Source organism: Symphalangus syndactylus, chromosome 19, assembly GCF_028878055.3.
Source record: "Symphalangus syndactylus isolate Jambi chromosome 19, NHGRI_mSymSyn1-v2.1_pri, whole genome shotgun sequence".
Taxonomy (NCBI): domain Eukaryota; kingdom Metazoa; phylum Chordata; class Mammalia; order Primates; family Hylobatidae; genus Symphalangus; species Symphalangus syndactylus.
The window spans coordinates 12711062-12734784 of record NC_072434.2 but is presented as its reverse complement, the minus strand read 5'-3'; the positions used below and the strand labels follow the sequence as shown (position 1 = coordinate 12734784).

The window sequence follows — 23723 nt, the reverse complement described above, 5'->3', positions numbered from 1 at the left end:
CTGCCACTAGAGTGTGCTTGTCTAGTGGACAGGGCCTATTCAAAGTGCAGAGGAACCTGCGGGGGCTGTGTGATCTGGATGGAGGGTAAGGAATGAGGAACAGGAGAGGGACTGTGGTCAAGTTTCACAAATGCCCATGTTGATTTTAGACAGCAGCAGCTTGTTGAATGGCTTGAGAATCTGAGTTGCAAATGAGGCCTCTTGGGAGTTACATAGGAAATCTGAAGCCTGCTAGGCCCAGAGGGACAGAAAGCTCAGTAATTGTTTTTATAGAGGTACTGGTCTGAATGTCAAGTGTCTTTGCCAAAAGAGACCTTGCTCGCTTTTCCAATCAATCTTTCTCTGCACCCTCTGGCTGTCAAGTTGTTACCTAAGTGAGTTTTTTGGTGGTTATTCTGTAAATATGATACTTTTTCAAATTATTTGCATTTTAATGTCAGTGAAAGTCAAGCTTGTCTTTAGATTTTGACAAAGATAGCCCCATGGCTCACCAAAGATATTAGTTCAAATTGTTCTTTTTAATAGTATAGTGATAATAGTAACATATTTTCGTCACCATGAAAGTGGAAATGATTGGTCATTGGAAAAAGTATTTGTTCATTGACATCTTCTCAAATTTGTAATTAAGGGCAACAAATAATCTGCTAAACATTTTAACGTGCAATAAATATATAAACAGATATACACATGTAAACATATGTGTATATGTATACATATGTACACACACACACACACACACACACACATTTTTAAATAGAGACTGGGTGTCACTATTTTGCCCAGGCTGGCCTCAAACTCCTGGATTTGAGCAATCCTTCCACCTCAGCCTCCCAAAGTGCTGAGATTACAGACGTGAACCACCGTGCCCAGCCGATATATAACACACAAACGAGGTGTTTTTTTTTTTTTCTTCTGAGAGAGAGTCTCACTCTGTTGCCCAGGCTGGAGTGCAATGGCACGATCTCGGCTCACTGCAACCTCCATCTCCTGGGTTCAAGTGATTCTCCTGCCTTAGCCTCCTGAGTAGCTGGGATTATAGGCATGCACCACCACACCCAGCTAAGTTTTGTATTTTTAGTAGAGACGGGGTTTCACCATGTTGGTCAGGCTGGTCTTGAACTCCTGACTGTGTGATCCGCCTGCCTCGGCCTCCCAAAGTGCTGGGATTACAGGCGTGAGCTACTGTGCCCAACCAACACACAAATGAGTTTTAAACAATGGTCACTTGTTGACTAGTGAGCATAATAGTGCAGAGAATATAAAATAGAATTGTGCTAGTATCTCTCCCTAACCTCCTCTGCCTTTACTGTTTGCCTTCTGCATTTTGTCCAGATAATTTACAAGGATTTGCAAGCCCTGTGTTCTTTACAGACTATTTTTTTTTTTCCTTTTAAAAGGTCACCTTGGCTTCAGAGCTTACAACCTACTTTGAAAGCTTACTGTATTATGAACTTTTCCTCTTGTGGTGAAATAATCTTTTAAATTTCATTCTTTTAGAGTATATTTTTTACTAGTTTTAAGGTATTCCTTTCTATGGCTTTACTGTAATTTAGTTAACCAATTCTCTGTTGTTGATTATTTAAAATTTTGCCTCATTATAAATAATGCTTTAGTGAACATATTTACATAACCCTTTTTAAATTCACCTGGGATGATTTCCTCAGGGTAATTTCCTAGGTCAAAGGCTTTTGCAACTCATTGCCAAACCAGACTTTAGGAGGGTAGTGTCGTTTTTCTTTCTTGACATCAGCAGTGTTTGAGAGAGGTTGTTGGTGGTGGACTGATATTTGTTAATGCAATTGATTTCTATTTAGAAGGCTAGACATCTCCTGCCACCTGCCCCAGCCTTCTCTATTTTCTGGATTCTCCTTCCCTGCTATCCTCTTAGGGTGCTCGTGAACATTCCTTTGCTCTTGGGCAGTTACAGGCTCTGTCTGTGAGTATGGAGCAAGCTGCGGTCAGGGGCCATCTAAGCAGCCAACTGTGGGAAGAGCACAAAGGGCGGAGCCTGTGGGAGATGCTCTTGTCGGGTGTGCGAGGCATGGAACTCTGGCCCCGTCCCCAGCCTTTTGGAACTGAGCTTTCCCAAAAGACAACTGGGGCCTCAGGGGAGCATTGCAGGGCTTCTTGGACGTCAGATTGCCTGAATATTGAGGTTATGAACCTACCGCTTATATATATGAGTTTTTAGATAGGACAAACTTTTCTTCTTGCAAGACTATTGTGTTTGAAGTCTTTCAAATGTGTCCTTCCCATTTATGGAAAAAATACTGTATTAATCAAGACACCCATCACTGGATGCTAGGAATAATGGGACGATCGGGACTTAGGGATTGTGGGGTGTAAAACTTGTTCTGCAATGGTGTAACCTTGTTAAAAAGCAGAATATTTCTGCAGTTGTGTGCTGGCTTTTCACTGAGCTTAGAATAAAGCCAGTCTGATCCTCCTTAACACCATGTGGTCCGGCACCTTCCTCCGTGACTCATCTCCTCCCAGCTTTGCCCCGGCCTCTGTGCTCCAGCACTCTGAGCTTCCTGCCCATCTTCAGACACAGCAAGCATGGTGCCACCACAGGGCGCTTTTATGAGCTGTTCCTTCATATTAGAATACTCTTGCCTTTCGTCATCATATGACTTCCTGTCATTCCCATCTCTGCTTAAATGTCATTGCCCCAAAGAAGCTGTCCTTAGTGACCCAAACAGAAACAGACAACCACCGTTCTACATCACCGGATTTTCTTCTCTGCGTAGGACTCATTGCCATCTGAAATTTTCCTCATTTGTCTGCCTTCCCTCCCTGAGTCTATGTTCCATGGACGTAGGGACCATAGTGAACTTGTTCGTCATGGTGTCCCCACTGCCTGAAACAGTAGATAGCTAATAATTGACACTCCATAAATATTTGTTGAATATATGAGTAGTGCAGTTGGTCAGGCTAAACCCCTTTATAGGTTGTTAAAAACAAGTATCTTCAATAGACTCATTTGGGGTCTGAAGGTCTGAACTTTAGTCTTAACCCGATATCCACTAATTCTGTGACATTGGAAAAACCACTTGTCATCTCTGAATCTCAGTGTCCTTATCTGTAAAATAAGAATCATAGTACTTACACAGAGAACCTCATACGGTGGTTGAGAGGAATAGCTGTGACAGTAGATGTGCAAGCTGTCTGTAAGCTTTTCAACAAATGGACATTGTCTCTACCTGTTTATTAGAAGTAATTACAGGAGACTACCATAGGGTGCTTCTAAAGCTTGGGAAAAGAGAAAATACAGCCCACTACAGAGAGAAGACTTTTATATCAGTGCACGATGGATTAGAAACATGTATTTTGGTGGGCACTTGATTGAGGATAATTTAATTGGAGGCTTTAATCATACCCTTGGAAAGATTCTGCCGATCAGAAAGGGAGTTGGTTTAGTCAGAATTAGACAAGGAAACATCCAGAAGGAAAATCCTGACAATTCCCAGTGAAGCATTGGCTGGGGAAAGATGCCCTGGTTCAGCAATTTGCTTTGTCGTGTCAGGTGGCAGAATATGCCTGCGGAGGAGACAGATGCCTCTATCTTTCAGAGCTTGAAGTCGCTGAAGGTCCAGGTTCTTGAACCAGGGCCAGTGCCCTGGCCCTGATTTCTTTCTCACCAAGCACTCTCTGAGTGCATAATTTGACTTCTTATGTGGCTGACTTAGAGAAGATACGAGGCCCCACATTCTGGTAACATAGATCTGTCTCCATGAGCTGGGTTAACGTGTGTCTACCCCTGGACACAGATCTGTCTCAGGGTGCTGACAGATGAGGCTCCTGACCCACAAAGCGGAGGACCCAGACCCTGGCTGAGGTGACTGTCAGTGTATAGCCACCTTGAAGGGGATGTGGCTGGGTGACCAGCTGCCTCGATCAGGGACTCCCACTCAGTAGCATAACTTTCCATCTGCAGTGTGGTCATAGTTTAATTTGACAGTTTATTGGTTAGAGGTTTTTTTTTTTTTTTTTTTTTTTTGAGATGGAGTCTCGCTCTGTCACTCAGCCTGTAATGCAGTGGCTCAATCTCAGTGCAGCCTCTGCCTTCCTGGTTCAAGTGATTCTTCTGGCTCAGCTGCCTGAGTAGCTGGGACTACAGGCGCCTGCCACCATGCCCGGCTAATTTTCGTATTTTTAGTAGAAATAGGGTTTCACCATGTTGGCCAGGCTGGTCTTGAACTCCTGACCTCAGGTGATCTGCCCACCTCAGTCTCCCAAAGTGTTGGGATTACAGACGTGAGCCACTGCACCCAGCAATTAAGAGATTCTTAAATGTAATTGATATTTTGTGTGTGCATATGAGGGTTTATCAGTCTTAGTTTAATAGTTTAGGGTAGACATACTAGAAGGGGCCAGGAGGGGGCAGTAAAAGATAGCTAGTCATTTAAACAATTCAAATTAGACCAAATTAGCCTAATATTCAGCCTCTCCAGGGCAATTTACAAAGTATTGAGATTGGAGGAGGCAGGATGGGTGTTGGTTCTAGACCAGAGAGAGACAGTCTACCAAAGTAGCCGTTCTCATCCCAGCTTTCATGATTTCCATGAATCTTACTTTAAACTGTTTTTCATTAAATTTTCCTGTGAAATTAAAAAAATTCTCAACTTACTCTAGTTTTCAGATTTTATGTAGAACATGTTTTTATATATAGGCTGTAGGTTGGATTGTCAGTGGATTTCAGCAGTGAGGGTCTCCCAGCCCCTTAATTTCTAGATAAGGTGGATCTGACTCTCTATTCCCTAGATGAAGCGGGGCTCAGTGCTGTCCTGACACATTTACTCCTACGCTGCTTCCGTCTCTCATCTCGTGCATACATGGAATTGGTTCTGTTTGGGGATCATATCGCTGTCCCCACTGAACATCACCCTGGCTATCATGTGGCATTTGGCTATTTTTCTTAATTTGTACACACACACCATGCATGACACACACAACCATCAACAAAAATCTATTTAGATGCAGCATGTGTTAGAGGACTTTAATAAAGGTGTGGGAGACAATTCCACAGGCAGCTTAAAATTGGTGGTCGGACCTCCCGGGTCCCTCTGCCATGTCTGAAACTCAGACTCTGGCCTCTGGCCATGCTGTTCTGTCTTCTCTGTCTAGCTCCTTTTTCTGCCTTTTCCCCCTTTAGGAACAAAGCTCATCCTCTACTTTTTTTTTTTCTTTTTTTCTAAACAGACCAATCTTTCTAAAACACAAAATAAATCATATAATTTTCTTATTTGATTTCCCAGGTCTTCTACTATAAAGTTGTGCTTCGTAGCTGACGAGTGTGACCCTTTCTGATCATGCCTTTCCCGTCGCTGCAGTTGCATCACCATTCCTGTCTACGCTTTTTCCTCCCCAGCTGCGCTGGGTGGTTCACTGCTTCATGCTTTTTCTATGCCATTGCTTCAGGTGTTCTTTACCTAGTTAATTCCTCTAAAACATCTCACTTCTGAGCGGCTTCCCCTGAGCCCTCAGGTTTAGAGGGCGCCTCCCTCTGCTCCTTCATGACTGTAATGAATTAGTTTTCATTGGGAGAGAGAAGCTGAGTGTTCCAGTCCTGAACTGTCACTAATTTTGTGACACAGGGCATATTAAGGGAGGCTAGACATGCTAGATGATTGTGAGTTAAGTGCTAACCTTCCTCAAATGTAACTGTGATCATTGAAAAAGTGATGGTCATTTAATTCACATCAGTTCATCAAAGTTTCATTAGGTCTCCATAAAGAAATTTCTACTCACTAATTCGCTGTCTAAATGTTGGGTGCCAGGTACTGTGTGGGGCCACAGGTACAGAGAGGAAGTGGAGATTTCCAGAGGGAGGATGAATCCACAGTTCTGGGATTTGGGGGAAATAATCAAAGTTAGCGATACGTATTTGGGATTCAACAGTGAGAATATGGGCTTGGCGTGGTGGCTCACGCCTGTTATCCCTGCACTTTGGGAGGCCGAGGTGGGTGGATCACAAGGTCAGGAGTTCAAAGCCAGCCTGGCCAACATGGTGAAGCCCCATCTCTACTAAAAATACAAAAATTAGCAGGGCATGATGGTGGATGCCTGTAATTCCAGCTACTTGGGAGGCTGAGGGAGGAGAATTGCTTCAACTCAGGAGGCAGAGGTTGCAGTGAGCCAAGATCGCACCACTGCACTCCAGCCTGGGCGACAGAGCAAGACTGCGTCTCGGGTGGGCAGGAAACAGTGAGAATATGGCCATTAAAGCTATTGGGAATGGTGCCACCTGGGGAAAATGTATGGAAGCTCTGCATAGATCACTGGAGCCTTGGATACATCCTGCTTTTCAAACATTTCTTCTGTGAAAGGGAAGATGTTCTGAGTGCAACTTTCCTATTCTGAAGGATTAAAAAATTATTTTATATCTTTTTTAAATTTTTTTTGAGAAGCAGTCTTGCTCTGTTGCCCAGGCTGTAGTGCAGTGGCATGAGCTACCGCACCTGGCCATATCTTTTATAATTGGTACGTTGTAAATCATTTTTTTTTACATAGCCCAAGGAGTGTAACAATAGCAGAGGGCACATTTTATAGTGAATCTACATATTAAATAAATATATAGATAAAATGTACAAACAGCTTTCCCCTGGAATGCTAGCAAATTTGAAAATTAGCTGAGGATTTATCTTTTGAGGGAGCTTTGATAACTGGCAGTAACGTTTTTTCTCTTCTACTCCTTACACTATGGAATAGGGTGGTGGTAAGTTTTGTCAAAAGTGCGGGCAGATCACAAGATCAGGAGATCGAGACCATCCTGGCTAACACGGTGAAACCTCATCTCTACTAAAAATACAAAAAAAATTAGCCGGGCGTGGTGGCGGGCACCTGTAGTCCCAGCTACTTGGGAGGCTGAGGCAGGAGAATGGCGTGAACCCGGGAGGTGGAGCTTGTAGTGATCCGAGATCATGCCACTGTGCTCCAGCCTGGGGGACAGAGCGAGACTCCATCTCCAAAAAAAAAAAAAAAAAAGTTGTTGCATTATTTGTGGAAGTATTTTTAGCAGAACTCTGCAGAGCAGCTTGGAGCTTGGTTTCTCTGGTAGGGAGTATGAGATTGGGTCTGGGTGACCGCTGATCTTCGCTCTCAGACTAGCAGAGCATTGTTTCTTCACAGTTAAGTTGTGCTTATCAAAATGATAGCAGTCTTTAGCTAATAAAATGAAAGGTCACTTCTGTGGCACAAGATTTCTCTTTGAAATTCCCTGCATGTTCTTTTTTGGATAACTCAGTGATGAATGTCAGAATGAATTTGGAACATTACCTTTGAAATTCTGCCACAGAACAAACTGAGCGAGAAAGGTGACTTTTTTCTTTTCTATACCTGAAAATCGGAAAATATTAATGAAATTAGTATTTGGAAAATTAAAACAACAGAAAGGTAATCCCTATTTTTCCCAGAAAGCTGCTATTTACACTTTGAAATACCTTTTTATATTTATATTTGTTTGTTTAGAGACAGGGTTTCACCCTGTTACCTAGGCTGAGGTGCAGTGGTACGATCATAGCTCACTACAGCCTTGAACTCTTGGGATCAGGTGATCCTCCCACCTCAGCCTCCCAAGTAGCTGTGACTATGGGCATGCATTACCATGCCTGGCTAATTTTTAAATTTTTTATAGAGACACAGTTTTGCTTTGTTGCCCAGGCTGGTCTCCAACTCTTGGTCTCCAGTGATCTTCCTGGCTCAGCCTCCCGAAACATGATACATCTTTTAAAACATGGGTAAACAAAGTAGGGTGTGGAACTTGTAACTCAGATCTCTAAAACTTGACTGGGCATAATTTTCTAGTACTTGTTTTATATAGAGATTTCAGGTCTCTGGCTCAGATACTAAACAGAATCTTTCAAGGAGAGGCTAGGATTCTCTGTGATTATTATCCCAGAAGGTGTTTAGGACCAGACAAATTTCAGAAGCGCTGTTGTAATTGCTAAAGATCACCATGGGGCATCTTGTTACAGAACGATATTCTTCTTCATAGGCTGCCAATTCCCAGCGATCTAAGGACTGATAAGCTAATTCATTATTCTGATCCTTGGCATTCTCCCCCTTCTCCCTCCCATAATTCCCTCTCCATTTTTCTATTTTTCATGCTTTCTATGCTCAAAGGCTGAGCAAGAAGGTGGGATTGTGCTGAGATAAGCCCATTTTGCTCATTGCCCCCTGCACAAGCATTCAATTGGTGGTGAGGAGGAAGTTGAATATTCAGTGTTCAGGTGGGGGCTCTCAATGCCTCCCCTTTTAGAATATTGCATTCTGGAAAGTTAAAAGCATAATGTAGAATTAACCCTAATGTATTCATCAACCAGGTTCAACAATTATCAACTCCTGGCCAGTTTTCTTTCATCTGTACTCTCGTATTGTTTTGAAGCAAATCCCAGATATCTTATTATCTATGAATATTTCAGTAGTATTTCTAAAAGATAAGAACTGTTACATTCTTTTGAACTTCAGAATCTTCTAAGAAAACAGAACATGGCAGAGTGGAGCTATACCCTAACTAGGCAGAGCCTAGGATTAAGGGGAGCAAAGACAGTGACTTGAGGTTTTTCTTTAAAAGAGCTCCAAGAGGTAACATTTCTTCAATTCATTATTGAATGGTGCTTCTCTATGGTAAATCCATGGTAAATCCAGGTATATGAGTTTATGGGAGAAAAGAGAGCTTTGGCAAGGGATTTGAAAGTGAGCGAGGAGATAGAAAAGTGAAAATAATTGAAAGTTGGTTGTTCTTACATGGCAAAGTTTATAATAAAGCTTTGTGGAATGTACATTAGAGTCCTTTTTGAAAGACTTAATTGTTCGCTGGTTGGAGATTAAAAACCTGTCTAAGTAATCAGAGTTTTTTAGCTCAGTGTTTAAGTACCAACTGTTGTTGAAATAATGCCTGTGCACCTATGTAAATGGTAATGAAATGCCAGCAAAGTTATCCATTTGCTTTTTCTCATTCTACAACATAACAGTGAGAGGAAAGGGATAAGACATTTGACATCTGATCTTTGTTTTGAAAGCTGGGGAGACAAACATATATCAGTTAGCATAAGATTCCCTTCTTTTTCCACTCTTTTGAGGCATTAAACATTCTAAGGTTTGTTAAGATACAGTAGAAAAATTTTTTTATAAATTTACTCCTTGGATTAGAATCCTGAGGTTATTTAAAATTAATGCAGTGTGAACCTAAAGCTACTCTGGGATTTACTACTCTGGAACTTGACTGTTCAATTACAGATATTCTATGTAGTGTGAAGATAATTTCATGGTGCATGCTTGCAGAATGGAAGAGATGTCTGCTTCGTGTGCTGTTATAAATATGTACTGAAATGTAGCAAGTTGCAGCACAGTTATTTAAAATACCACCTATTCCCTGCCTTCCCTTTCCCCCTTTCTCGCCTTCCCCCATAGTCCCCTCAGAATACCATGATCTTTGTTCATTCTTAACTAACTCATTATTGTGCTGAGGTAACTTGGTGTACAGAGAACTTCTTAGATGCAGAAAATAGTTGTATGTTTCTTTTAAGCCAAGTTGACATATGGAAATCTGAATTTGCTGGATACTTGAGGGGGGCAATTATTTGCTTTCTAAAGGGATTCTTTACTTTTTTGAAGGATTTGCAATAGAATCCTTTAATTAGCAGTTAATTTCCAATTCATTCTACACATAGATTTTACAGAGCACTTCTTTTAGGCAAAGTGAGTGATGGACTGTATTAGTTTGTTTTCACGCAGCTGATAAAGACATACCCGAAACTGGCAACAAAAAGAAGTTTAATTGGACTTACAGTTTCACATGGCTGGGGAGGCCTCAGAATCACAGTGGGAGGTGAAAGGTACTTCTTATGTGGAGGTGACAAGAGAGAAATGAGTAAGAAGCAAAAGCAGAAACCTCTGATAAACCCATCAGATCTCGTGAGACTTACTGTCACCGAGAATAGCATGGGAAAGACTGGCCCCCATAACTGGGTGTAACTGGGCAGGATGTCCAAGTGGTTTTCTCACATGGCTGGCCATTGAGGCTGCTGTCAGCTGGGAGCTCAGCTGATGCTGTTCACCAGAACATCTTCATTTGGCCACTCTGTGTGGCTGGGGCTTCTTTATATAACAGCTGGGTTCTAAGAGGTAGTGTTCAAAGATTGAGCATTCCAAGGGGTGGTGGAAGGTGCCAGGCCAATGGCAGACCACGCTTGGAATTAGAACAGCATCACTTCTTCTGTATCTGTTGGTCCTAGGACCTGCCCAGATTTACTCTTGATGGGGGAGTGGCAAGGTCACATTGCAGAAGACCATATGGGATGAAAGATACAGTTGCAGCCGTTGTTGGGAAGTCATTCTGTCATACTTCCTAAGTTAATATAAAGTTTATTTTTATGCCTATTTTTTGTTGACTCTTGCTAGGGCATAAGCCCCATGAAAGCAGGAGTACCCACTGATGCATTCCAAGCACCTAGAACCATGCTTGGCACATATGTACGCAATGAATGTTTGTTAAATGTTCAATGAATGGTGTCTGTTCCTCTGTGTTTAGGTTGTTGCCTGTCCTCGGGGTGTGGGTATTAATCTCATTCCTAATTTACATTCTTTTCTCTTTTAACAGACCGTAACACTCTATAAGGGCTGTTATCATGCCTTTTTATTCACCACCATATTGCTCAGTGCCTGGCAAGGAGCTGATGTTCAATAACTGTATGTTAATGAATGAGATGAGACCATATTTGAGCTGGGATCTGAAGGATACGTAGTATTTTGCCAACAAAAGAAGGAGGGGTAGAGCACAAAGGCAGAAGAAAATACTGTGTGGCAAAAGAGAAGGATAAATGAGACTGCAGTGAAACTATGAGTCCCGTGAAGCTAGGTCCCACCCGATTTGACCTCTAGTCTATTTCTCATAGGACATAACTGGTGATTCCATTAGTCATACCCTCTGCACATGCTTGTTGAATGAATGAATGTCAAAGGAGTGTGTAGTACATGAACTCATATATGGCTTTCTTTGTGGGGAAGCAGTTGGGTTAGATAAAATCAATCATAACTCTTGCTAATTGAGAAAATCTTATACATACAAACCCAGAAATATTTGTTAAAGTATTGAAAAATAGTAAAATGTAATATTTTTGAGCATAATGAAAGCTAGTTCAATTTGTCATATAACTTGTAATCAGAGTAGAGTCATTTATAGTCTTATGTTGCCTTCCTGCCCATTGTATGCCCAAGGGAATGCAGCAAAATATTTAGGGTCAACTCTGAAACTTAGACCAAATCTTAAAAGGGAAAGAAACTAATTTTTTGGTCAAGGGGAAAGAAGAATGAGCCATGCATTTTTCTTTTTTCTTTTTTGAGACAGAGTCTCACCCTGTCAGCAGGCTGGAGTGCAGTGGCACGATCTTGGCTCGCTGCAATCTCCGCCTCCCAGGTTCAAGCGATTCCCCTGCCTCAGCCTCCTGAGTAGCTGGGACTACAAGCATGCGCCACCACACCCGACGAATTTTTTGTGTTTACTTAGTAGAGATGGGGCTTCACCATGTTGGCCAGGATGGTCTCGATCTCCTGGCCTCGTGGTCTGCCCGCCTCAGCCTCCCAAAGTGCTGGGACTACAGGCGTGAGCCACCGCACCTGGCCGAGCCATGCATTTTTCAAAGGGATAATGAAAATCAACAGCAAGACAGCAGAGTAGTGAAATCCATGGTACAAACACAATTTTTAAAGAAAATTAACACAAATTATTATTTGTAATTTAATCTTTAAATTTAATAATCCTTTAAAAATCATGTGTCTTTTCTATAAGCTTGTAAACCAGATATTAAAATTTCAAGGAAAAAAATCTATTTAAGCCTTTCATATCTTAAGCCATAAGAAATAGTCAGTGACAGGAAAATAGAGCACTTGTATGACTTCTTGCGCTTTCCATTCACGTAGCGGTTAAAAAAAAAACCCAAAATCAAGCCCAATTACCTTATCTTTAGTTATATTTAGCAGTAGAGTTTATTAAACATCTATGCAAGATCAATCTTTTCCTTCGCCCAGTTCTGTATGAAAGTACTAACAAATAGTGAATATTTTGTGCAAATAGTGACTCATAAAAACGTAGACTCAGCCATAGATTTTAATTTATATGCCTTGGATCTGACAACTGTACAAAAATAATGTGAAAAATAAAGCAATACTTGAGACATGAAGCAAGCCATTTCTCCTGATCTGGCATCGTGTTAGCAGGGAGGAGAAGTCTGTGATGCTTCCTCTACACAAGAGCTTGGCACGGCCTTAACCATGCATAGTCTTCCATAGGTCCATTGATGCCTTCAGTTCTTCAGGTGGATCATTCTCAGCTCGGGAAGCATTGTGCCCTTTAATCAGTCATTCTTACTTATATGTCCTGCCATCTCTAGTTGTGGAATTTTTCTGGCTAGAGCCTAGTGGTTCATTTTGCATGAGTTGTGAGCCTCCCTCATTGCCATCTCAGCCAGTGAAACTGATTTATCACCCAGAGTGATCACATGCCCTTCAAGTATTTTATGATAGTATTGCTAGGACATATGTCTGACTTCTTGCTGAACATGTGTTGTATACCTATATTCATGTGTATATATACATATATATTAACACACACACATATCAGATTTTTTCCTGACTCTTATCAGGCACATCCAAGAATGCTGAAAGTTTATTCCCAGCCCTTCCAGCAGGTATGACTGTAGTCTGATTTCCAAAAGTCTGAAGAACCTGTTTGATCACTTCTGAATGGGAAAGAGACCCAGCGGTTCCTGGGGGTTTCTCCTTGTAGGATGTATGGCTTTCACATTTGAACCACCATCTGCCATCACCCAAACTGTATATTCAGAAAGTGGCTTATGTTTTTCTTCTGGCACCAGGGTTACCATTTATAGCCACACACTCAATAATAGTGACATTCTTTCAAAGATCCTAGTGTATCATCAAGTAGGTCAGACAGTGGTATTTTCTGCTAGCACTTCTCTGAAGCTTGGTTATTTCCTTCAGAATATCCCAGAAGATAACCTGGTCTGCCACACCAACATGTCCTGCAGTAATTTTCTGCACAGTGGTGAGGGCAGTCTTGAGGTGAGAGAGCATGTGGCCATTTATCATCTTCCCTGGAGGTTCCTTCTGGGCTTGGCCTGTGGCCTTCTCCTTGTGGGCACTGCTCTGGTGGACCCACTGCCTCCTTACCCCACTAGACTTCAGGCCTTCATGTGAGTTTTCCTTTTTTTTTTTTTTTTTTTAAAGAGCTTTATTGGAAGATAGCTCACATGCCATAAAATCCACCCATTTAAAGTGTATATAGTTCAGTGACTTTTAGTATATTCACAGATAAGATTCACCTATCACCACCACCAGTTTTAGAATATTTTCATTGCCTTCAAAAGAAATCCTGCCTTTCATTCATTGCTGCCCTGTCTCCCCAAGAAACCGCTAATCTATTTTGTCTCTATAGATTTCCCTATTCTGGGCTTTCATATGAATGGAATAATACAATATGTGGTATTTTGTGACTGGCTTGTTTCACTTAGCTTCATGTTTTCAGGGTTCATCCACATTGTGGCATTTGTCAGTATTTCATTCCTTTTTATGGTGGGAAGTTACTCTGTTGTACGGACAGACCACATTGTGTCTATCCATTCATCTGTTGACGGATGTTTAGGTGGTCTCCTCTTTTGGCTGTTGCGAATAATGCTGCTGTGTACACTGGGGTACAAGTTTTTGTGTGAACATTTCATTTCTCTTGGGTGTATAACAAGGAGTGGGATTGCTGGGTCATATGTAACGCTGCTTAATCATTTGGGGAACCACCAGATTGTTTTCCAAAGCAGCTGCCTAGCTCTACACTCCCAGCAGCTGTGCCTGGTGGTTCCAGTTTCTCCATATCTTCATCAACACTTGCTGATCTGACTTTTCGATTCTAGTTATCCTAATGGGTGTAGACTCATGTAGGTTTTCTTTTTTAACTGTTAAATTTTGTGGGTGCATAGTAGATGTATATATGTATGAGGTACGTGAGATACAGCAAACAGGCATATGATGCATAATAATTGATACAGGCATTCAGTGTATAATAATCACATCAGGGTAAATAGGGTATCTGTTACCTCAAGCATTTATCTTTTGTGTTACAAATAACCCAATTGTATTCTTCTAGTTATTTTAAAATGTGTAATTAATTATTGACTAAAGTTACCCTGTTATTCGGTCAAATACTAGATCTTATTCTTTTTTTTTTTTTTGTACCCATTATCACATAGATTTCAAAAGATTTTGGGAAGGATTTTCCCCTTTGTAATAGTTTTTTAATGCAATGTACACATTTTGGGCATTCTCTTTCCTAGCATCTGCAAAAGCATGACTCCTAAGAGGTCCTCTTGCCTGTCACAATAATGAAATTTCATTATTTGTTAACCAAAAAATTTCATTGAATAAAACCAATGTGGGATACTTTTGTAAAATGTGTGTGTTGAAGGGAGGAAGGGGTGGGGGGAGAAGCGGGGCAGTTGGCATAGCTCCTGGGGTGTTGGTCTCCTCCAGGAAACTGCTGTGACTCTCATCCGTGTGTCTGGCCTGTTTGCCTTTCAGGAGGACTGGCGTTAGCCCAGGTGCTCTTTTTCTACGTGAAGTACTTGGTGCTCTTTGGCGTGCCGGCTCTGCTCATGCGCCTGGATGGACTGACTCCGCCCGCCCTCCCTCGCTGCGTGAGCACCATGTTCAGTTTCACCGGGATGTGGAGGTCAGGCGCTGGGATTGCTAAAGTTGGTCAGGCGTGTCCAGTGGGAGGAGCAAGGCTGGGCCGGCCTCAAAGGGTTCGGGCTACTATCCTCTCCCTGTCTCTCGCTCAAGCTGCTTTTGGCATCCATTTCTTCATCCTAGTAACAGGATGACTAACCACGCTTTCTGGGTCTCTCACAATTACGATTAGTCTATGTAGATAGGTGAGATAAGAAAGTTTCTGAGTCTGTGTACCGATGCGCAAAGGGTTATGTTTGAAGTGGTTTCTTACTAACTTGGGAAAGGCTACTGTAACTTGATTTTTTAATTGCTTTCTCTTTTTCTTGAAAATGACATCAGTATATGTGAAACTGTTAAGAAAAATAGACTCAGGGCCGGGCGTGGTGGCTCACGCCTGTAATCCCAGCACTTTCGGAGGCTGAGGTGGGCGGATCACAAGGTCATGAGATCGAGACCATGGTGAAACCCCGTCTCTACTAAAAATACAAAAAATTAGCCGGGCGTGATGGCGGTCGCCTGTAGTCCCAGCTACTCGGGAGGCTGAGGCAGGAGAATGGCGTGAACCCGGGAGGCGGAGCTTGCAGTGAGCCGAGATTGAGCCACTGCACTCAGACCTGGGCAACAGAGCCAGACTCCGTCTCAAAAAAAAAAAAAAAAAAAAATAGACTCAGGATAATAGTATTGCAGTATGCTATTTACTAAATCTCTCTGTTTCATTTTTCTTATCTCTTAAACAGTAGTAAAGATAATCCCTGTCTCCAGGAGTTGTTTTGAAGATTAAATAACCTAATGCATGTAGAGCAGGTGGTATATAATAGATATTTACCAACGTTAGCTTTAACGCTTGTGTTATTCCTGTGCTCAGTGGACATGATAGACACTTTTTTTCTGAACTTTTCTTACTTTTCTAGATTTTGACCGATAGGCTTATGGTTGGTGTGGAGTCTTTTTTTCCTTAGTTCTCCTGCCATTTCAGATTGTTGTTTTCAACGTGATAGACTTGTTGCTGTGTTCCTCTTATCACTTCCAGAGTGTAACAAGTGACAGGATTGAGTTTGCAGTTGAAAACCTAAGGGAAGAACCTCAGGGTCAGCACTGGCACAACCATGGGAGTCGGTGCCTTATTCATGTGGCTCGTTCCTTTTTATTTTTTAATTTTTGAGACAAGTTCTCGCTATGTTTCCCAGGCTAGTCTCAAACTCTGGGCTAGATCCTTCTGCCTCAGCCCCCCAGTAGCTGGGATCACAGGCTTATTCATTCTTAAATTTCATTTCTGTAGACAAAAAAACCAAGACACAGGTAGGGGAAGAGCTCAATAAATACTGCCATATCTAATGTTGCCATTCAAAAGGAGGTAGGTAGCACTCAACCTCCTGATTTTTCATAGTAACTTATTACAGATGCTGAATTTATCAAAGCCTCTCTAAATACATTTTATTTTTGGTCCAGTTTGCTTCTTGGAGTAAGAAATTTCATATGGTGATTGCAAGGAATGTTGAGTAGTTACTCTGATTTGTCCTTACTTCATCAAATATCACAGGTTGCCCTGTTTTCATGGCAAGATTGGGGAATGTTGGCAAAGAGGTGCTCTCTAACTAGAAGGCCAGGGAGTGGTTTTTGTTGAAAAGGTGACCCTGGTTGGAAGGCTCTGTTAACTTTTGATGTACTCATCAAAGTCACTTACTGAGTCAATGGGTTGGGACCCAGCATGATTTGGGAACATGTCACAAGTGTCTGGTGTGAACCTTGCACAGTCCCTCTGCCTACTCAGTGTGAATGCTTGTACTCTTGAATTTCTTGGGAAGCACATACCCCTAAAAGGCTTCTCCCTTATTGGCTGGCATGATAAAACCATAACTCCCTGGCGTGCTTACTGGTTTCTGGGTCCATGTCCATAAATACCAACCCATTGTGTCACCAGAGGCTGTTTCGGCAGTTGACTATATTTCATACTCAAAATGGTTGTCTTGTCCTTTATTTTAATAATTTTTTTTTGTCCAAGGAAGACCTTCAGTTCTATATCAACCACAGAGGTGGAGAGAACATGTCTGTCAAGACCTTTGTCACTGTCTTGATTACAACTAGACTCATATAGTTGAGACCCCAGGCTGCTGAAACAGTCTCTCCTCTACCTCATTTAAGACAAATGTGGACAAAACAGTAGTAATGAAAAGTTAATCTGAGGAGGAAGCTCTGGGGTGACCCCTTGGAGTGATGTCATTCTAAAAAGAAGTGTTTCTGAGGGCATGTGACAAAGTAACGAAGAGGGCCTTTCCTGGGAGTGACCTAGACTTTTATCCTAGCTTCTTTAGCATGCATAGATGTAGGTTTTCCTCTCCACATTTTTAGGTTTCTTGAAGGATTTTCCAGGCTACTAATTATACTTAGAAACACACGGGTCTTTGTACAGAATGGCCATTCCATACTAAGAAGTTAAATTTAGGTATGGAGATGAACTTTTTCTGAGGCAGTGTACAATGTAAGACTCAAGTAGTTTTTTAATTGAAAAAAAATAGAATAACAATTAGAGTGTCTCTTTTGTGTGATTTGCAGATGCTCCTTTACTAGTAGGAGGTGGTTGACCATGTTTCATGTTCAGTATCTGGTGGCATAACCCTGACACTGGTCCTGGTCTCATTCTCTGACTTCTCTCTTTAAGAATGCTTGTTAAAGGAAACTAGGTTTTGAACTTGTAATTTCTATTAACAGCTAACCTTACTTTTTCTGGGCCATCTGTTGAAGTATCGCTGCAGACAGGGAATGGCTCTCTTCCTAGATTTAGGTTTGAGACTAATTTAATCATGAGCAGATGTGAACGCTGGTGATGCAAATTATTCTGCTGGGTCATGTCAGCTATTCACATGGTGACATAAAGGGCGTGGTGGATGGGAAGTAGAGGGAAGAAACGTAAAAACAATCTCCAGAGATGACTTAATGGTTACCTGAACTTCTCAAAGATCTACGCTGAATGAGGTTTAGAACTGCTGACAGAGGAATATTTAGCCCCCCCTCCCCCACCATTTTAATGGAGCCATACCCTCCTGAACACTGTGCTGACTGATTGCATCATCTTTCAGCCTACTTAGCATTGAGAGACTTGAAGTCAGCAGCCTGCCATATCAGAGGAATATGAGCTCTACATCATAGAACAGATAAAATTGGCCATTACCCAGAGAGATAATCTTCCGTGCCATGCTAGTTCAAATTGACTGTGAAAAATTGCAATTCACCAAGAAGGCCCAAAGCTGAAAGTTAGGACCTGATGGGTTTGTTTTTCTTTCCTCTTAAGTCTTCTCTTTCATATAATTTCTGCTCAGATTATTTACAGATATAACAAGACTCCAAGGAGTATATGTATTCCTGCTTGCATGATTTTTCTGGGGTCTTATGGACCTGAGGAATTGATAATTTTCTGCTTAATTTTTGGATTTCACATTTTAATTTAGATGGGCTGAGATCTGTAATGAGCATTTTTTGCCAGGAGTCATTAAAGATGACGTTGCATGCCTAAGGCTCCAAATTAGAGATCTGATCCTATTTTCGTGATTTGATTTCTAGCTGTGGAAGCCAAGCGATAGAATTTCCCATGGTGGCTGGTGAGTTATGGGTCAGTGTCAATTATTTCAGGAATCCTGCACAGCTTGCCCTCTGCATTTCTTGAATTATGATGCTTTCAGGTGTTCGGAGGCAAACTCATGTATCATTGGTTATCCCAGGGGGATGTGGGTGCTGTTGGTGGCTGCTAGACCTTAATATATAGGAGTATCTTTAGGCTGAGAATGAGGAGGAATCTGAGCACTTTCTTTTAGTGAGGCATTGATTGCATGGGCTTTTAGGTCAATAGAAGAATTTAGGTCCCTAGGTAGAGAGTTGGTCCAGCATGTTAGATGATAAATCAGCTCTACAAACTGCTGGCTTTGCATTAGTACTGCCTTTGAATCATGCTTAGCCACCAGTTGCAGGGCAGGATGGTGGGCCTGGAGTTGGTAAAGTATATTATCATGTCTACTGGCATTGTTGGGTAGAAAGCTGGAATAGGGTGAGCATAAAGAAGAAAAGGTCAAATAGGTGCTGTTAATAAAAGACTGCTTTTTTTGGCAGCAGTCTAGTGACTGAGAGCTGGCTACCTACTAGTTATGTGACTTTGGACAAATAATTTAAATTCTCTGGGCCAATCTTTTCATCTCTAATACGAGGAGAATACTACTACTTTGCCTCATAGGCATGCTGTGAGGATTGAGCGAGCCTGGCGTATAGGTCCTCAGGAAGTGGTAGTTTCTTAGCACTTTTTTTTTTTGCTTGAAAATCAAACAAAGCTAGAGGTGACTGAGAGGTCCTCCTGCTAATGGGCCGGGTAGGGAGGCAGTGAGCAGTGATGGGACTGGCTGATGAAAGGCTCAATTTCAGCTCTGCACCGGAGATGTGATGATTCAGAGATAAGAGACTATGGTGGAAGCAGTATGGGCTGGACCTTCAGAGGAGGGGCCTTGGTCTTGTCATTTTTGTCTGTTTCCTTATGTGAGAGGAGGACTGAGGAGTCGGATGAAAAGACTAGGAACAGCATCTTGTCACTAGACGATGCCTGTGTTCCCCTGTCCTTGTCTATTAGCCCCAGCCACAGTGAAGGGAGATGACCACCAGGATCCCTGTGCTAAAGTACATCCACCCCCACAAATCTCCTTATTCCTCAGTTTCTTGAGGCGTTAAAATGGGGCTGATCATAGTACTCATCTCACTGGATTGTTGTAAGGGTTAGGTAAGATCATGTACTAAAGCACTCGTCACACTGCAGGCATGCCGCAGAGATACCAAAATATAAATGATTAACGGATCATTACATAATTATATAAATAATGATTAATAATCATTACAAATAGAGTAAAATTTATACCATTTGTTCGTTTGTGGTTTTATTTATGAGACAGTGTCTCACTCTGTCACCCAGGCTGGAATGCAGTTGTGTGATTATAGCTCATAGCAGCCTCTACCTCCTGGTCTCAGGTGATCCTCCTGCCTCAGCTTCCCAAGTAGCTGTGACCACAGGCACACACCACCATACACAGCTAATGTTTTTTTTAAAGTTCTGGGATACATGTGCTGAATGTGCAGGGTTGTTATATAGGTATACATGTGCCGTGGTGGGTTCCTGCACCTATCAACCCGTCATCTAGGTTTTAAGCTCCACATGCATTAGGTATTTGTCCTAATACTCTCCCTCCCCTTTCCCCCCACACCTGGCTAATTTTTAAATTTTTTGTAGAGGAAGGGTCTCTACTGTTTTGGCCAGACTGGTCTTGAACTCCTGGCCTCAAGCAATCCTCTCACCTTGGCCTTCCAAAGTGCTGGGATTACAGGCATGAGACACTGTGCCCAGCCCCACCATTCGTTTTTTTTTTTAATTTCTCAGAGAAGAAAGACCTGATAGGGTGCTAAGTGTTGAAGTAGATGGAAGGCAGAAGAGGTGAGTGACAAAAGGTGAAAGCCATGGATTTCAAATTAGACGCATGGGAGTGCCCTGAATCTGCCCCAGTATGACCTCTCCCTCACCCCTCACAGAGCTCTTATTCATTCACATAGCTTTGCAAGCAGTTTCCAGCCACTAGACATTTATATTACCTCATATTTTGGGTACCTACCTTATTCAACCCCTCTCTCATAGTCCCATCTCAACAAACCCAAACATATTTTCTTTCCTGTAATATTCATATTTTAAAATCCCCTTACCTTTTCCTTCAAACATAGACTTCCATAGATCAAAGTGGAAAGGGACTATCAAGTTAAAGCAAATTTTACAAACCATCATTATGTTTTGCTTCCTGGATTTATTTGTGCTTCACAGATAGTGTGTCCTCTCCATTTTCTCCCTGTGTGGAAGATTTTTTTTGGGTGCCTTTGCTACTGACAAGCTCTTGGATGACTTTTAGAGTAAGAAGCAATCTGCTGTAAGAAGCACCAGACATTTTCAGATGGAAGGTGTTGATCACCAGTCACCAGGACATAGTGTTTGAGGCCACAGATCTAGTGCCTGAACTGCCTGGGTTTGAATCCTGGCTTCACTACTTATTAACTGATGACCTCTCTGTGCCTTCATTTCCTTCTCTGTAAGATGGAGATACTATAAAGGGTATCCAATTCCTAATGGAGCTGGAACCCTGTACCTTTCATGGTAATAGTCACACTCTACTTGGTTGCAACCTACCAGCCTATAAGCCCTTTGAAGGCAGTGATCATGTCTTATTCTTGTTTAATGCTGTAACCCTATCACCCTCCTCAGTGCCCCGTATTCAGTGGAAAGCTATGCTGAGTGGACAGGTGGTCACTCTTCTGAAATGTTGATCACCAGGTCTTAAGAGCAAGATTTCCAAGTATTTAGGTCTGGCAGCTGAGCGGCTTCTCTCTGCAGCATGCGGTGACATGTGGCTGTAGGTATACCATACCATGACTGCTGTTGATACTCCACTGTCATCTCCCTGTGTTTCTCATTAAGTATGAATACATGACATGCCAACATATCACATCTGCCACAATTTCTTTGAGAATGACTTTGCCTTGTAAGGAATCTAGAAAGAAGAATGTTTGCCTTTCTTACTTTATTACTGTCATTATTTTATCAGATGTTGTGCCACATCCTAGACAAGAGATGAGGGAGAAAGTTACAAATGTAAAGGAAGAAAAAGGGATTCAATTCAGACTTGGCTAGGAGAGAGAAGTTTGGCAACTGTTTATCTTTAGGGGTAGGATTTTTCTGAGGGAGGTGCTGAAAGGATATATCCTAATGCCTTACAGAGGAAGATGAGGAACTGGATGCAAGACTGGGAGAGAAGCCCTTCTAAAACACATCCTCAGAATAGCCCAAACTCTAATAATAATAATCGTAGTAATAACAGCAATAGCAGCAGCAGCAGTGCGAAGAACACATAATGCTTACATTCTGCCAGGACAGTTATTTTTAAACAGTGTTTTAAATTCATTTAAAATAACATTAAGCCCATTAGATGTTAATATAACTTTTTTTCTGATAAAGTGACTGTTTTCCAATATCAAATAATTTAGTGAGAAGTTTTTTTGCAGATTTAAACAAAATTCTCCTAGCAATTTTCAATGCATCGTTGTTTACTTTGGTCACCGTATCGTATGACAGATCTCTTGAGTTTACTCCTCTCCTTCTAACTGAAATTTTGTATCCTATGAAGTAGTTACTATAATTACAGGTAATCTAGAGAAATGGACAAATATTAAGAACAAGTTTAATTCATCTAAAATATTCACCGCCTTTGGAAAGTAAAATGATCTGATTCTGTAATAAGATCAGATAACATCTCAAAATCAATTAGAAGGTACTTGAGCTATTACAGCTTTGAAAATGTGTGTCCCTGCGTTTGTGCACGCACACACACTCAAGTATAATTTATTCAGAAAAAAATTCCTCCCACACGGCTTGTTCGCACTTCTGCAAGGACAGTTCTAATTTCTTTTATCTATTCAATGTATTTAATCTTTACAAAACCCCTGTGAAGTAGGTGCTATTATTTTTGCCACTCTACAGATGATGAAACTGAGGCATAGAGAGGTTGAGTAACTCTCTTTAGATCACACAGCAAGTGAGTGGTGGAGCTGGGATTTGAATCCAAGCACACGGCTCTTGAGTCTGTGCTCTTGAACACTCCCTCTTACTGTCTCTCTAGTGAAATGGAACTGAAGCAGATTTCTCCTTTCGTGGTCTGGAGTGTGGGGCTTGTGGGACAGGATCTGGAATTTCGGGGTACCTGAGAATGACTATGGCTTACGTACTGACTCCCTAGAAAGGGAAATGGTTCAGGGAGTGATGGGAGGGGTTCAGTCTGTGTCACAGTTGATGAAAATAAACTTTGTAAAATATTTAAAGAGGTTTATTCTGAGCCAAATATGAATGACCAGCACCCAAGACACAGTCTCAAGAGGTCCTGAGAACCTGTGTTCATTAGGTTATAGCTTGGTTTTATACCTCAAGGAGATATAACACATCAGTGAATGCACGTGAGTTATACATTGGTTTGGTCTGGAAAGGGAGGACAACTTGAAGTGGGGGCTTACAGGTCGCAGGTGGATTTCAAGATTTTCTGATTAACAATTGGGAAAAGAGTTATTATCTAAAGACCTAGAATCGATAGAAAGGAATGTCTGGGTTAAGAGAAGGGGTTGTAGAGACCAAGGTTCTTATTATGTAGATGAAGTGGCTGCTCTTAGAGGCAATAGATGGCAAATATTTCCTCTTCAGACCTTTAAAAGGTGCTCAACTCTCAGCCAATCTCTTCAAGATCAGAAAAGGACCTGGAAAGGGAAGGGATTCTCTACAGAATGTAAATTTCCCCCGCAACAGACAGCTTTGCAGGGTCATTTCAAACTATGTCAAAGAGATATATTCTAGGGTAAAATACTTTAGTTTCCTTCAGGGCCTGCTATCCGTCATGTAATGCTATACTGGAGTCGGGTTGGAATTTGGTATCTTATTGCCACAAAGAGTCTGTTTTGTCTTAAGATCTCTGTTTTAATGTTAATGCTGGTCAGTTGTGCCTGAATTTTGAAGGGAAGAGAGTATAATGAGGCATGTTCAACCCCTTCTTCCCATGATGGCCTGAACTAGTTTTTCAGGTCTGCTTTTGTAATCCCCTTAGCCAAGAGGAGGGGTCCATGGTCCATTCACTTGGTTGGGGTGCTCAGAGTTTTGTTTTCGGTTTACAGCACCGAGAGGGAAGGGATGGGGAGAAAGGGAGTCACCAGTTTAACCTGAGTCACTGACTGGGTGAATGGTATGGGGCCGCTGGGGGCTTCTGTTCTTACCTTACATCCTTGTATTACAAAGAGCAATCCAGAAACAGCTGCCCTGATGGAGGAAGGAAGTGGAGGCTTTACCTGGTGCCCACAAAGACTTAATTTGACTTAATTTCTCCTGCCAGTTTCTCTTCCTGCATCTCCTTTCCCACAGCCACCTTGATGACTGTCCT

General features: G+C 41.8%; 1 protein-coding gene across 11 annotated transcripts in view; it reads left to right on the top strand.

Moving 5' to 3' along the window:
* HHAT (hedgehog acyltransferase) overlaps window positions 1–23723 on the top strand; it is a 357788-nt gene that overhangs the window by 113135 nt on the left and 220930 nt on the right. For all 11 annotated transcript variants that reach the window (XM_063613153.1, XM_063613154.1, XM_063613148.1 and 8 more), the window contains one exon: window positions 14590–14740. In XM_063613153.1, the coding sequence (XP_063469223.1) occupies window positions 14590–14740 (151 nt within the window). The remainder of the gene's footprint in view (window positions 1–14589; window positions 14741–23723) is intronic.